At 35.1% G+C, this 16,145-nt stretch overlaps 1 protein-coding gene across 1 annotated transcript; it reads right to left on the reverse strand.

Annotated features, from left to right (window-relative positions):
• Nucleotides 1-827: 827 nt before the first annotated feature.
• LOC122023559 (RHOMBOID-like protein 2) lies at nt 828-16,005 on the reverse strand. The gene is made up of 5 exons (XM_042581720.1): nt 15,536-16,005; nt 2,484-2,647; nt 2,234-2,397; nt 1,881-2,131; nt 828-1,077 (listed from the first exon to the last, which is right to left on the reverse strand). The coding sequence occupies exons 1-5, from the start codon at nt 15,847-15,849 to the stop codon at nt 966-968; spliced, it is 1,005 nt and encodes a 334-aa protein (XP_042437654.1). The 5' UTR covers nt 15,850-16,005; the 3' UTR covers nt 828-965.
• Between the last annotated feature and the right edge of the window lie 140 nt (nt 16,006-16,145).

The raw sequence follows: 16,145 nt of genomic DNA on the forward strand, positions 1-16,145 counted from the left end.
ACTTTTTCCTAATGACGAAAATGAATTTTAAAATATTTTCAGCTTTTATACCATTGAGTCAACGCACACAGTTGGATGCCTTTGATTGAAAATAAATATTTCAATCAACTAACTTTTCATAATACATAATTTAAGTAACTATCTATAATTTAACTTCTCCGTATTCACCTATGAATACCTTCTCCGTATTAACCTAGGAACAAATTGACAAAAAAATTAAAGACAAACAAATCACTTTTTACCATAATTTAATCAACCTGAAATTATCATTCAATCCATTATACAATTATCAATTGAATTCTATCAAATGACCTTGGATAGCATCATCCCACTCTTTTCAATCAATTTATTCACCTATTTTATATGTTTGTTCCTATCCAGATACCTTACCCTAGGCAAGGAGATCCTCTTAACTACTTTTTACGATCCAAAGAATGCTCCCTTTACATATATTAATAGAAAAGATAATCCTCACTTGTAAAATAAGTGAAAATTATCTATCCCCAATAATACATGTAAACGAAGGATCCTCTGGACCATTAAGGATCCCGCCTCCTTACCCTAGTACCTTGCATATGGGAAGTTTCCCATTATCAAACTTCACAGTTAAACGGTTATAATACCGATAAAAGCAAGAGTTCATCAGTGCTAGATTTGGAGCAATGTAGAACAGTGGAGAATTGGCTTACAATTTTGTTACCTAATTTGCACTAGGGATCTCTAATTAAATGACTAGACTAACAAATTCAAGAAGCTAAATAAAAAGGGTTGGATTTTAAAGGACCAACTAGAAAATGAAGTTCCTAAAGGACCACATGGCGCAGGCATTTGACCACTTCAACATTGACTAATCAATCTCAATCTGCAGGAAATCAGGTACACACATATGAACATCTAATTTACATAATTTAATTCTAAAGGAAAAAAAATAACCCAGGCGATCCAGCGGCCAAGTTCTTTGTTCATTAGTTTGAACAGCTCCATCGAGATGTCGGTACACAGCTCAGGTAATGGCACCAATGGCAATGATCGTTCCCATTTACCCCTCGAAAAAGCATTATCAAACCAACGATAAATCTGCAAAAGCATAGGAATCTCAATATGGAATAGAGAGCAATATAGCTAGAGAGTTACTGCATAGAAAATCTAAATAAGAATCGAAAAATTCTGATACATATCCAATTCTTGGGATTTCAATAACAATCTATCACGAAGTTGCTGTTGAATTAGAGCATCTCCAGTGAAAGTGAAATTAACAGCAAAACCATAGAATTTAAGAGGTACAAGCACAGGGGCTCCCAGAAGCATCCAGGTTAAGGTTTCAAATTTGATGGTTGAACTTTTTATGGATACGAAGAATTGGCCTACTACTTAATGAGGACCATCACTAGTCCCCTCTGAAGTAGCTACACCTCATTACACCTAAACTAGTTTGTGAAATGCTGACATGTAAATACTTAGTTACTCCTAATCTCCATAACCAATTAACCCAAATGATCTTTGCTTCCATTATACTTGGCAATATGTCCAAGTCTGCATTCTCCACCAGAATCTGATTTGTGTTCCAGGAGAAAACCACTGAATAGCCTAATATGAACTATATTCACAACAAAACTAGTTACTCATAAGATTATTTACTTTATTAAAGGTTTTCTTCTCTCCTGTCATTTTACCTCTTATTAAATAATTATTTTGCCTCAACCTTGTTCTCCTAATAAAAAAACTTAGTTGCTGCTTAATTGAATGAGGACCGAACAGCAAACATGATGTTCCAACATAATGTCACAAGATGGTTGACAAAACAAGCAAGCTAATGAATGTAACCTGACAAATGCAAATGAAAATTTAGATTTGTAAAGCCTTGGTCAAATAGTTCTTACCCAACCACTAGCAAAATCAGTGAAACAATCCCTAATATGTACTGGTAGGCCAAATACTTCGATTTAACTCTGCCTTCACGAGGTAGATTGTGGCGTGCCACCCAACCAAATTGAGGCTGGAGCAGCAATATAAAACCCAGAAAAAACCCCACCAAAAAACCTCCAATGTGGGCAAAGTTATCAACATGCGGTAGGATACCCACAGCCAAATTGATAACAATGATGATCAGTAGAGTGAATAGGGCTGCTGCCTACACAAAAAAGGGTAAGAGTTCCATGTATGAAATAACTTCATGGTTCAAAACAAAGAACAAGGAACAGAAAATGAAAGTAAATACCAAAATAACTTGTACCTTGTTTGTGTAAATGGTCCAGTTAGTAATTAATTCTGACAGCATTGCCCCAAGAAGTCCAAACAGAGCACCAGATGCACCAACAGAAATACTATTCCTCATGAAAAGAGATGACAGAATACTACCTCCAAATCCAGAAAGTAGGTATATTGCCCCAATTCGCACTTCAAAAAATGGTGCACCAATCATAACTCAGGAACAAGTAAGGGTAAACTTCACAATACATAGGATTATGTAAAACATTACTAACAGAATCCAAATTGCTGTTCAAGGCGAATGCCAATGAAAACCAAGCTCAGCATATTGGCGATCAGATGTATAAGACCAGCATGCAACCACATACAAGTCACAAGCCTCCATCCTTGATGTTGATGTACCACCCTTTCCCATTCTAAAGCACCCATCTTCTGCAATCTGGTGATCAGAACAAGAGGCAGATTAATGGATAAATGGCATGCTACTACAAATAAGTATTACTGCATTAACATCCTAAACAAGTAGGGTTAATTATTATTTTATTTTATTTTCCTAATAGGAAGCACACATGGGTTAAAGTAATAAACGATTGTGGTATAAAAAAAGAGGCAAATTACCATGCATTTTCCTTAAGATGCATTGTATCCGAAGTTCTTACTACTCATTAGGCATTTGCTACTAAATTCTCTTCCCAAATGGATTTAAAAGTTACTCCGTAAGAAAGGATTTTCAAAAAAAAAAAAAATGGTTTTAAAGTATAGGTAATTTAATAATACTAATTATTTATTTTTTTGATAAAAGCGGTCATTCAAAATTCAATGTTATAGATTTTAGTTTGGTCCCTAACAAAATTCAAAATTGTTTTTTTCTAAGGAAAGTTTTAGAATGATCAAGAGAGATTAATGCATTCTCTTGCAATCCACAATAGTGATGAGAGAAAGATGGATGAATGGATGAAACAATGAGTCCAACAAGTGAAAACAAGGATGTATCAATGATGCTGAATCTTGAGTTGTAGTGACGCAAAACAATTCAAGAGGGTGACAAAGGCCCATCTCCTTTTGTGCAATTTCTTTAAAAATCAAGCTGAGATAAAAGATTCCAATCAATTAAATGTTTTAAATTATATTTTCTTTTACCAAATCTTCACCTGATTATCCATTTTCACTCTCACTTTGACTCAATTTCAATAGATTCCAACAAATCTAACTAGTTTCTAGCTAATTCCTGTGAATCCCTAATTGTTTTTGAAACTTCTCAATGTTTGTGATGTCAGTTTCTCTAAAATAATCAAATCAATCATTATTGATATTAGATCATCTAGAGTGATCTATATTAGTATTTACTAATTTTTTCAACTACACTAATGATATTTTTGAACATTTCTTCAACAAACAATGTTCTTGTACTACCACCAAACTCTATGTTGTTGATGTAATCAGCCTATGATCATTGACGAAGAGTTGTATTTTGATGTTTGAACAATATGTCCTTTGATTATATCAAATAGGTCAAGGTACTGTGTGAGAAGACCAAGTGGGTCAAGTCAACTCAATACTTGACAACCGGAAAAATTCAACAGGTGTTGGTAGGTGTGAAAGTCCAGCATGTATTGATAGTGGTAAAAGTTCAACAAATGAAAATCAAAATGAGTCAAGATAAAAATCCAAATGGATCAAAGTTAATTACACTTGGTTGACAGAAAGTCTACATGAATTAGGTAGACTAGATACTAATTGCATGTGCATATATTTAAATAATTATAATGTGTGTTAATAGGGGTAATGCAAATAAGGAAATAAATATTGTGAAAAAGAAAATAATTTTGAAGAAAATAAATTGAAGATAAACTTTAAATTAGTTTATCCAAAATAAAAGGAAAGAAATTGAAAATCTTCAAGATCAGATAATATTCAAGATTAGAATGAAATTTAAAAATATCCAAAATTTCAATATCTACAACAAATTAGAAATTCAAATTTTATTATTTAATAATTATTATTTTATATTTTGGTAATAAATAAGGAATAATTATAATCCAAAGATCTTGTTTAGTTAATGCAATTTAATTCATTTAATTTCTGCAAGGACTTGTTTCCGTCTGAATGTTAGAGATGTTTCTTATTCGTTTAGAATGCAAGATACAAGTAGGTTAGATTATTAGATCAGCATGCAAGGTTTCCATTAATTTCTTTACGATTGTAGTTTACCGAAGTTACATTTTTATTACTTGCATTAATACATTGTCATTCTTAGCATTCGAATCGAGCATAAAAAAAAAATCCCATTACCATTTGATTTTGAGATTATGACTCGCCATTACATATCTTGAGAGACAAAGTGCCTTATACTGCACTATAATAAGGGATTCAGTATTAATATTGTTGTAGCATGACACTGTGGGTATCAATCTACAACCTTGGTCATGTGACAAAGAAACATGCACTCCAAGTTACTAGTGTAGAACAGTTTGTATGACCTCAGCATTTAGGTCATACATCTCAACATACACTCTTTATATCTCTAGTATTTGTCAAAGAAATTTCAGGCAATGATTTTTGTCATATTTGTCTAACACAAGGTCACTTTGATGTTATCAACAGCAACGTCAATGCATGTTTTGATTTAGTATATTGCAATAAATAGGAACCTTATAAGGTAACAAGAACAATTGGGGCACGATATTTTCTCACTTCAATTCATCACCATAGTCGAAGTGTATGGAGCTAATTATATAGAGAAACATCAAAATGCACATTAGTGCCAATAGATTTTTTCAATACAGTTGTCTCAATTCAATTAATCTATAAAAACAATTAGAAGTAATAATAAGAGGGGATTCACTTCAGAACTCATGCAACAATTCTGTGGGCCAAATATCATGTGTCGACATACCCCACAAAGTGATAGGGTGCAAAGCAAGGATTACATATTTTAAATGCTGCTCAAGCTTTGATGTTTTTGGCAACCCTATAAAGTATTAGGGGAAAGTGGATTCTAAGGGCAACATATTTAGTTAACCAAACTCCATTAAAGATTTTAAATGATACAAGTTCATACAATGTACATTTTGAGAAAAAGCCAAATTATGAGCATCTTAAAGCATTAGGGTGTTTATGTTCCACCCAAAAGTGTCCAATAAGTGGAGATAAATACGATGAAAAGGAAAGAAAGTATATATTTCTTGGTAATCCTAAGAGCTAGAAGGTGTAAGATCGAACTCGACGTTAGAGAAGGAGTAAATAGCATTAAGAATTTTTAAAATTAGCAGAAATAAAAAAATTGAATCGAGTAAACAAAAATAAAAATTACTTAGACTAATTCAATTAAGTAAGACAAAACAATATAAGCATGCAATAGATTTAGCTAACAGCTAAGCATACAAACAGTTGATCAATCAAATCAAAAGTATACACACACGATGCAATTATAAAATATGATTCCTATTTCTTAACTTATCATTTCCAAAAAGCCTCCAGAGATCGGAAAATCTTCCAGTAAAATAATTTAAAAAGTTAAGCACAATATAACAAATATGGCAACACTAAAATAAATAAAGATGTTAGTCTTGCCGATCAAAAATGAAGTGCAAGTTGCAGCGTGTCGCAGCACAAAAGGCAAGAGAACACAAGAGCACAAGCACAAGAGAATGTATAAATAACATTAAGTGATTTTCAAGCTCTGCCTCGAAACTCCTTTTATAGTACCCCTCCGATGGCCCAAAGCCTTCATGGTCACCTGGAGAAGTGATGTCGTGACTGCAACTGTTATCCATTCAGTAACAAAGCTCTTCGGTCGCCCGGACGCCCTTCGGTCAACTGGAGAGGGGTAAAATCTCATCTTGACCCGAGTCACTCGAATTATTGATAATGTCATCTCCCGGTCACTTAGACCTAATACGGTCGCTTGGACCTTCCAAAATCTCTTCATCGAGAGTTATCACCAAGCAGTTGCCCCAGACTCCCTCCAGTAGCCTAGAACCATTGAACATACTTTCCTACAATGGTTACACATAATTAGTAGGATAATTAAAGTTACTCGCACTTATATTGGGTCTAGATGCACAACTATCAACTACTTCCATTTGGACTTGTTTGTCAAACTTTCAGCTCTCAACTGACTCCACCTAGACTTAATTTACCTAACATCCAGTTAGGGCTTTTGTTTGACAAATCTTAATCACTTGGATTTGATTCACCTACCCTCCAACTAGGAATTTATTTGTCAACCCTTAATTGCTTGGACTTGGTTCACCTAGCCTCCAACTAAGAATTTGTCACTTAGTCTCCAACCAAAAATTAGCCCATGCTTGATTCCCAATCAGGACTTCAAATGCCTAGATCCACTAGGACTTAGTCACCTGATTCACAATCAAAACTTCAACACCCATCAAGTAACCTGCACCTGCAAACTTGACACAACTGGTTAGATTACAACTAACCTAATTTTAACCTTAGTCATATATCAAAACTCTTGGTTAAATGTTGTGCACCTAACAGTAACAATCTCTCCCTTTTTAATAGTATAAAAACTAAGTTAAAGTTAGTAAAACAATAATCAAAAATAAGTTTTGAAGTTTATATTCAATGTATGAAAAATATATATATATGATTACTACAGTTATACATGAATATAATAATTGAAAAAATAACTCCCCTTAATTATTTTTCCCCCTTAATCAAATAAGGATATTAGATTGGGAAAACTAATTGGAAAGGTAATAAACAAATTTGAAATAACACTTGATTTTTATCTTTTCTTTTATCTCTCTCCCATTTTCATCTATCAAAATGGGTTAAAATGTAAATAAGGTAAATAATGAAGTAATGCATGTATAGTCAAGTGTAATATTGCAAGAATTAAAAGAGATAATTTAGATAAGTTAACAGTAAACAAATGCAAATAGAATAACTAAAGTTCAGCTAAAAATTAAATAAATAATTGCATTTTCAAAAACAATCTATGACAAATTGGTCTGGTCAGAAGGCAAAAGGCAGGTTTGTTGACTCGTATGCTCAACAAGTAATATGTCCATGATCATAGCCATTTGTCTCTATAAGCTGAAATCCACGAGTGAGATGTAACAACCTAAATTTCCTCATTAAGAGTTCTAATTGCGGTTAAAAATATTTAGAAATACTTTAGAAATATTCTAGAGATTGTTAGGAATTTTTAGAATATTTTTATGTAATTTTTGGAGTTCGTTTGGTATTTTTACCAAAAGAAAGAAGTTGTAAAAAAATAAAGAGGTTAAGCCGAGGTTCGAACAGGAGACCTCCGGTTAGGCAAAGCTTTAAGTTGATTCGGCTGACCAGGAACCCAGCAAGGCTGTGCTGATTAAAGAAGGAGCGAAATTTACTTAAGCAGTAATGAAAAATAGAAAATATTAAGTATAAAAGAGTTTCGGCCGAGATTCGAACCCACGACCCCGACCAGAACCAAGTCTTAAGCAAACCGCGATAGCCAAGCGTTCAACAGGTGTTTCGTGAACAAATCAATAACGATTTGGTCTTAAGCCATAACAGAATTGGAAAATTCCGAAGTTATAAAAGGGATAAGAGTTGTTATGTTCCCGTGACCTAACCTAATTCCTCTCCTCACCTCTCTTGTGTGACGGTGGCAGCTCGGGAGGAAACGAAGAGAAGTAGGGTTTCTCTTCGGCGACCGGTCCAGGGTGATCTCCGAGGATCTTCTTCATCGTCGTGATCCTCTCGTCGAGGGAATCCGTAGGCACGAAGAGAAGGTTGGATTTGCAAGCTTTCCGAAAACCCTAGAAGCTTCTTCTTGGTTGTGAGTCCAAGAACACCAAAGTAAGTGCTTCCTCACCTGCAGTAGAGTAGTTCCGGATTCTTGTTCTTCTTGTTCTCGAATTTTGCTGTGAAGATTTTTGGTTTAGGGCTTGCTGCCGTGAGTCTCAAAGAAAGAATATGGAAGAGTTAAGTATGTTGAGAAATTTGTTCCTTATAGTTTCCTTATTGTAGCACGGAACAGGGGGATTAGTTGTGATATCGGTTGCTTTTGAAGTTTGCTGCCATAAAACTAAATTCAGAGTTTATTAAGATTCGGATATGAACAGGTTTTAGTTTGGAAATTATGTGTAGCACTTGGGTTTTCCATGCCGTGGCACTGAGTATACAGAATGGTTTGGTTTCGGAATTTAGCTAGTGTATTCTGTTTAGAAGGAGTCCGATGTTCTTCAGAAGGTTTCCCTATGGTTCTATGATGATCGATTTGTCTATGTATGGGCTCGGATTTAATTTTCTTCCGTGAGGATTTAATCGTCGGGTTTCTGCATGCCAACTGCTTGTTTAAAAACCTGACAGAGATGTTAGTTGGTGGAATGAGATTTGAATTGCGTTCCTTATGAAGTTCTAGCTTTGGATGAGGTTTGCATGTTGTCTTCGGCAGATAGTGGTTCAGCTTAAATGCAGATTTCTTTTGGTTAAGCTTAGATACAGATTTATGTTGAGCCTGATTTCAGAATATTGGTTGAGTTTGTATGCAAAATTTTAGTGCAGTTTAGATCTCCTGGTAGTGCAAAATTTTAGTGCAGTATAGATCTCCTTGTAGTGCAGAATTTTAGTGCAGTTTCTTTAAGTAACTCGTGCTTTAGCATTAGTGCAGATTTCTGTTAAGCTTTAGTGCAGATTTCTGTTAAGCTTTAGTGCAGATTTTGTTAAGCATTAGTGCAGATTTCTGTTAAGCATTAGTGCAGATTCTTGTTAAGCATTAGTGCAGATTTTTAATATGCATTACAGATTTTTAATATGCATTGCAGTGCAGATTTTTCATTAAGCATTTCAATTCCAGATTTTGAGTTCCCTATCAGTATTTTGAGTTTTATAAGAAAGATAAAGGAAAGAAAGAAAAAGGCCAAGACCTTAAGTAGATCTCAAAGTCAAGACTTTAGGGATTTTGGCACACAAGGTGTTTATTAAAATGCCGAGGCATTATATATTAGAAGTAATAAAATATAACAAGTATTTTACTTTTTTAAGAGGCTAGTACCCGACTTTCGAGGTTGTCGTTAAACAAATCCAGGTGACCAATTCCGAGGTCTTGGCCCCTGGTAAGACCGAGGTCTTTACCCTCGTAGGGCTGGTGGGTCGCTACCCCAGTTGCTATTAGGGAGCGCGCTTTGGTACTAAGCCTGGGCCCAAGAAAGAAGTTTATTATTATTTTGAAGTATTAAAGTATAAGTTTTTAAACAAAAGAAATAAGCTTCACATAAGTTTAAAATTCAGCAAGTTTAGTTTTCTTATATACTGACATGTTGTTTAGATTTGCATACATGTTTAGTATTTCAGTATTCTATGTTTCTTTTGCTGTTAGATGAGCATGAGTAGTATCTTCTTTTGAGCATTCAGTTGTTTTTAGATTTCAGTATATTCATATGCATATTCGAGATTTGTGAGTTAGATAGCGCTTACTAAGCAATTTTGCTTATAGATGCATTTTCCTCTTACTGCAGATAAAGGAAAGGAAAAGCTATAGCAAAGGAAGGCGACAAGGAGGTGCGAATGGATGTGTGATGCCTGGACTATAGAAGCCTTGGGATTTAGCATAAGAATTTATTAAGATTGTCATGTATTTAGAATTCTTTCTTTTAAATTGTTTTGCACATTAGACCTATTATCTGAGTTGTATAATGGTTGCATGCATGTTCAGATTAATAACTATATTTCAGCATGATTAGATTGATGTATAGTTTTAGTTGTGTTCACATGTTGGAGTAGAATGTAGAGATAAGTTGTTTATGTTTTCCGCTGCTATCAGTTGCATGTTTAGAGAATTTATGTATTGATAATTACATGTGAGCAACATTAGTTAAGATAAGTTAGTAGTCCAGTAGCGCCCCGCCCTCACAGACTAGTAGTGAGGAGGATGGGGTGTTGCAAGTGAGATTTGTCTTGATTCAATTCACATGTTCCTCTAAAGTCAATGCAGATGAAGGAGTCGTAGGTTCTAGAGGAGTGAGTAACTGATCTGCATCAATACTGGATTGTACATCATCCTTCCGAACTAAGATGTTTCCTCTAAGGACAAGTTTGGCTAAGTTAAATTGTCTAAATCCTATCTTGTTAAGATTACTTAAGGGATGTTTCCTCTACAAACTCCAATCCCGAAAGATTCAAAGATAAGAGTCAAGATGTAACAGTAAGGAAAAGGACTTGGTGATTAGCAATGGTAGATGGATGATAAATAATGGAGTTGAATATGTGTAGGCTTAAGTTAATATATAATTTATGTCGAAGTGCGTACAAGAGAAGAGAGTGAAATGGTCACATTATAGCAACACTTCGAGCGTGAATGGGTAGAATACATGAAACGGTGATTTTGTTTAGCACATAGTCTATAACTCGAATTTTATAAGCGCGGAAATTAATCAAGGTCAGATTTCGATTACCACCAAAGAAATATGAGTACATTGAAATGTGAGAGAAGGGACTAGGAAGAAATAGTCGCATATTAGGAAAGCAATCGATTGTGGAAGAAGATGGATAAAGTTCACGTCGATGTCTAATAAGATCAGATGTGAATGTGATATTAAAACTTCTGATTCAAGATACATAGGTAAGATCGTCTAATTTGGTTAGCTTGTTATAGAATTTGTCACAAAGTTCAAGGTTGATTGTCTGGTCACAATAGACAAGCTTAGACAATCCATAGTGAGATATGATATCAAGGTGGACAAGACTGAGATATTTATGAGGCATAAGAATATAAGTGTCCATTCAAACTTAAGTCTAAGATTTTCATAAAGAAATCTAGAATCAATGGAAGGATGAGCTGAAATCATAGTTGATCAACGTCTAAATACAAAAACAAAAATGTTAGCCAAATAAAAAGAATAAATGTTGTTAAGAACATAATTACCTTGACATGATAATTTGAAAAAGAAGAGTCTTGAGCCACGAATTGAGGTTAGGTTCGATGTAGACTCAAAATCAAAATTGAAAAGGTAGAAAATGATTCCAGGATAAAAATATAGTGGTTGTTAGGATGTTTATATAGGGATCATGCGGTCAATCGTATAGGGTGCAAGTCGACTGTGTGCAAAAAAATTTCGGAGTTATAATTAACGGTATTAATACGGCCGCCCGTAGGAAGATACAGTTGCTCGAGGATAATTTTCATAAATGTTGGTTAATTCTGTTTGATTATTCCGTGATTTCTAGTGCCTGGGCGCTACAGGCGATCGAAAGGTCAAGATTGAATTTTTGGAAACAAGTATTTCTAACTAAGTTGTTCAATCCTTAAGTTCATAAGTCAAATTTCCAAGAAAAGTTAATAAACAATTCAAAAGAAGTGAAAAAATATGAAAAGTGACATTTTATGAAAAATATCTAAGTTTTTATCCAAATAAATTTTTTAAACCTTTTTGAAGTGTCCAACTTGATTTTGAGTTTGACTATCAATAGGATAGGAACTTTTAATCGGTTGGTCAAGATAAATAAGAGTTTTTAACTCAATCTTATAAAAACTAAGTTGTTAACATGAGAAAATTTACTGACTTTATCAATTTAAAAGTTTTTAACCCCAATTTATGTTAATGTACTAACATAACCGTCTGGAATTAAAGGTTGTAACCCTAACCATCTCACACCATTTTATGTTTTTCAAACACAAGCAATGTTCTAAAAATTGCCCTAGGCACCGCCTAGGTGTTAGGCGCGAGTCAACCACATAAAAAAACATGATAGTCGATCAACCTAAGTCGCGCCAACCACATAAAAAACATGATAGTCGGTCAACCTAGGTGGCCTTGGCGCCAAGGCAAAATTAGACGGCCCTAGGCGTTGATTAATCTGTCGAATCATCTAGGCACCGTAAAAATAATGCAAGGTTTTCATAATTTTTTTAGTTTGGGCTTTTTAATTTAAAGATCAATTAAAAAAATTGAAATGTAACCTTTTTTCTATCGGGCTTAAGTTTTATAAGCCCTAAACTTTAGTCTAACAAGAAAATCGATTTGTTGGTTTGCCCTAGCGGCTAGCACCAAATTTCATCTTCATCGTACTAAGTAACCAGAGCTGGAGAAATCAGAGTGAATGAAGAAACCCACATTTTGTGATATTTTATTAGTTGTGAAATTTTAAACTCATTTTAAATTTGATGTTATCGTGCTAGAGTTATAAAATGTGATTTATTATGTAATTTATCTTAATACCGTGGATCCGCCTAGCAGCGGTGCCTAGCCCCTGCCTAGGCGCTAGGCGCTGATCTGACGCTCAACTAGCACCTAGCCTATTTTAGAACCTTGAACACACGCAAATTATTCCTTGGTGTGTTTTGTGAGATGCTAGCTTCTTAGATCTATAGGAACATGTTGTCTACGGTAGGACCTAGGCTAAGGTCATTTATGCATGAATTAAATACACTAATATTTTTGTAAAGATACGATATTATAATTTTAAAATCATATTTGAAAATAATAAACATGTAAATATCGTTTGAAATGATCCTAGTCAAATAGTTCAAAAATTAGCTCTACTAAGTTAGTGCTCTAACATATTTCAACTTAGCAATTGGGTTAGCATAGGAGATGTTAGCATTTATCACACGTATATGTTGTTTGAGTACCCAATAGCAATTATTTTCAACCTGATTAACTAAGCTTGATTTAGAACCCAAGCAATTTTATTTCTTGCATTTCTTTTGATTAAGCAAATGTAAGAAACATGATTTTGATTCAAGCTAAACCTAAGTCCAATCTTATTGTATGCGGCCTGTCTAGTCCTAATCATCATATTCAAATATTTAGACCAAACGTGAACTTACTCAAAGTAGATTTTAACTCACTAACTTAGTTTTCAAATTAGAGTTCTCTTCCTCAAATTGACACCTTAGTTGAGGTTCCAACTTCACTAGCCTGAGTCAATGAGTCTAAGTTATAGTCCTTTCCTTAAGGTCTTTGACCTCCTTAAACAAAGTCTTAACTTTAGATTTGTATTTAGCTAGAGTCTTAGTCAAATAAGTAATAGTAGCATATAACTTTTCAGTAATTGGATTTGTTACCTTGTCAGCTCACTCGTTTGAGTCGTTTACCTTACTTAAGTCTGATGTTGAGTTGTGTTCTAACTCGGACTCTGAACTTGCATCTTCTTTGATTGTCGTTAGTGCCAATAAGTTGACTTGGTCTGAGTCCGATTTAGATTTTGATGATGATTCATCCCAATTTGCCTTTAGAGCTTTTTTTCTTCTTCTTTTCAGATTAATTATCTTTTTCTTCTAATTAAAGGCAGTCGGTTCTAAAATGTCCTTTCTTCTTGCACTCGAAGAATCGGACATTCACCTTATCCTTCTTGAAAATTTCCTTTTTTACGAATCTCTAGGTGAACTTTCTATGTCGGATCATCGTGTGACTTCTGAAGAGAGATCGTCTTAATCAAATGTTGATTCTGGCTCAGATTCGGACTCGATTTCCTTGAGTTTGGACTTTGGCTTGGATTTTATTGCAATAAAAGTTAAGTCCTTCTCTTTCTGATTAAGATTAGTTTGTTCATGGAGTTCAAAATCACAAAAAAATTCATCTAATTTAATAATAGACAAGTCCTTAGATAATTTGTACGAATCAACCATTGATGCCCACAAGGTGATACTTGGAAATGTCTTAAGTTCATATCTAATCAAGTTGCGATTGTCTACTTGTTCATCGATTGCATTGATGTTGTTTAGTATTTCTTTAAAGATGTTATGCAGCTGACTTACCCTTTCCCTTCCTGCTAAGACATATCTCAAAAGTAAATTTGTTTAAGTTGTATTAAGGTCAAAGACAAGATATAGATTAGTTTGGGTTTGGTATAGTTATAATTAGGATTGGAATTGGGTACGGGCTAGGCTCAGGTTATTAATCAATGTAATTGTTTGTTCTGAACTCAAAGGATAAAGTTCGGCCTATGTTATATTTAGGTATTGCTTTGGGTTAATTGAGCAACAGTTTTCGAAATTAGCTTCCAAGTCATGGCGAAACAAGGGGTCTTCTTGAGTATTGGAACAACGACCACTTTCAGATAAAGTTAATTTAAGAATCTAGATCTAAATCAACTTTAATACAATGTCTTGGTCTAACTGGTTTAGAGTAAGATAAGTTAACTTCTTCTAGTTCCCAGTCTAGGCATGCACCTAACCAGGCTTTCCTAGTGTACTATCCCGCTCTGATACCAAATTATAGGATTGACTCGACACTAGAGGGGTGAATAACATTAAGAATTTTTAAAATAAGCAAATAGTAAAACAATTGAATGCAGAATGTTGGGTTTAAAGTCGACTTTCCAATGGAGTAACAACATAATCTAACCTCGGCAGATGAAGGTTTCTTAGAGGATCCTACAAGATACTGTTGTCTCGTGGGACAACTCATCTACTTAAGCATCACTTGGCCAAAATTATGTTACTCAGTTCATGTTCTACCAAAATTTATGCAAGCTCCAAGACAAGATCATTGGGACACTACAATACAAGTCTTATGATTTCTAAAGAAGAATCCATGATAAGGAGTCTCTCTTCATAAACAAACTTTCCTTCACTTGTTGCCTTTTATGACTCGGATTGAGTGAGTTGTCCATTGACTCGGTGTTCTTCGTTATGCCCTTTTCTTATGCTCAAAGGATATTCTATATTTTGGATGACCAAGAACCAAACAAGATCCTCCATAGAGGCAGAGTATATGTCAATACCAATGGCAGAAAGTGAGCAATCATGGATTAAAAGCTTATTAGCATCACTTGGAGTAGACCATTTGCAACCAATGCACCTTCATTGTAATAACTAAACTGTTCTTCCCTTTGCAACCAACTATGTTTTTCATGACAAAAAAGCACATCAAAATCAAATCTCTGTGAGAAAATAAATCCAATCCAGGTCATATCTACAGATGGCATCTCAAAAAAATAAAAACTGAATTTTGCTTCCTACTGAGCAAGTTGAGCATCATTGATGTATATTTTCTAACTTGAGGAGAGTATTTGAGCAATGTCAAGTAACAACATCATTCACATTAGTTGTGCATAGTATTAGTGGGCCCTATGGCTAGGCAGACCTAGAGCACCCATCATCGACAATGGAGTAGTCACAGTTGGAGAGTCTAGCACTATAAAAAGAGGTGAGTTTGTGTAACTGTGATGCAAGAGAGAAAGCCTCAACTAATCCCCTATTTCCTACTCATTTCTTGTGAGAAATTACTTGTATTTTTTTCCCCCTCTTTGAATGAAATTGTATAGAGCTTCCCCTAGGGCTTTTACAGCTTTCTTCCAGATCCACCTTCCACGAGAAGTCAGACAGTTAAATCACGTCTCGAAACAGCAAGTAAGAAAGGCAACGTACGTGGATGACGAAGGCCCGAAGAGGGGGTTCTCACGCAGGGGCTGGAAGGAGAAGCGGTGGAGGGATCCGGCGACGCAGGAGCCGTAGGGGGATCTACGGACGGGGCAGTTGTTGACGTACATGGTGACAACAAACATGGCGATATTGCCCACCACGACGAGCGGCACAACCCAGGGCGTCCAGCCCCGCTCCTCCGAGGCGCCGGCGTCGTAGTAAAACGGCGCAGTGTAGTTCGGACCGAAGTGGCGACCGTTGGCAGCAGCCCCCATGTTCTTCCCGTCGGCTGCTCCCCTCTCGACGTCGGAGCTGAACATGCCGGATCTAGCCCTGCGGGTCGCAAGAGCCGGCTTCGAACCCAGAAGAGGAAAGACAATAACAAATCAGACGAAAGCTTCGGTGGCAGGAGGAGGCGTCACCGACGCCCTGCGAGATTTCTAACTTCTCCGAAAGAGCGGACATCTTCGGCCTCAGCTTCAGGCTCTTTATAATGAATTTATTTATTTACACTATCAAAATATTCTTCACTTTTTTTTACATAATAATAATAATAATTTAATTATTATAGTTTTTATTTTAAAATTAACGACAAAAATATATCATTTGTATTAAG

This window comes from Zingiber officinale, chromosome 9B (assembly GCF_018446385.1).
Source record: "Zingiber officinale cultivar Zhangliang chromosome 9B, Zo_v1.1, whole genome shotgun sequence".
Classification (NCBI taxonomy): Eukaryota; Viridiplantae; Streptophyta; class Magnoliopsida; order Zingiberales; family Zingiberaceae; genus Zingiber; species Zingiber officinale.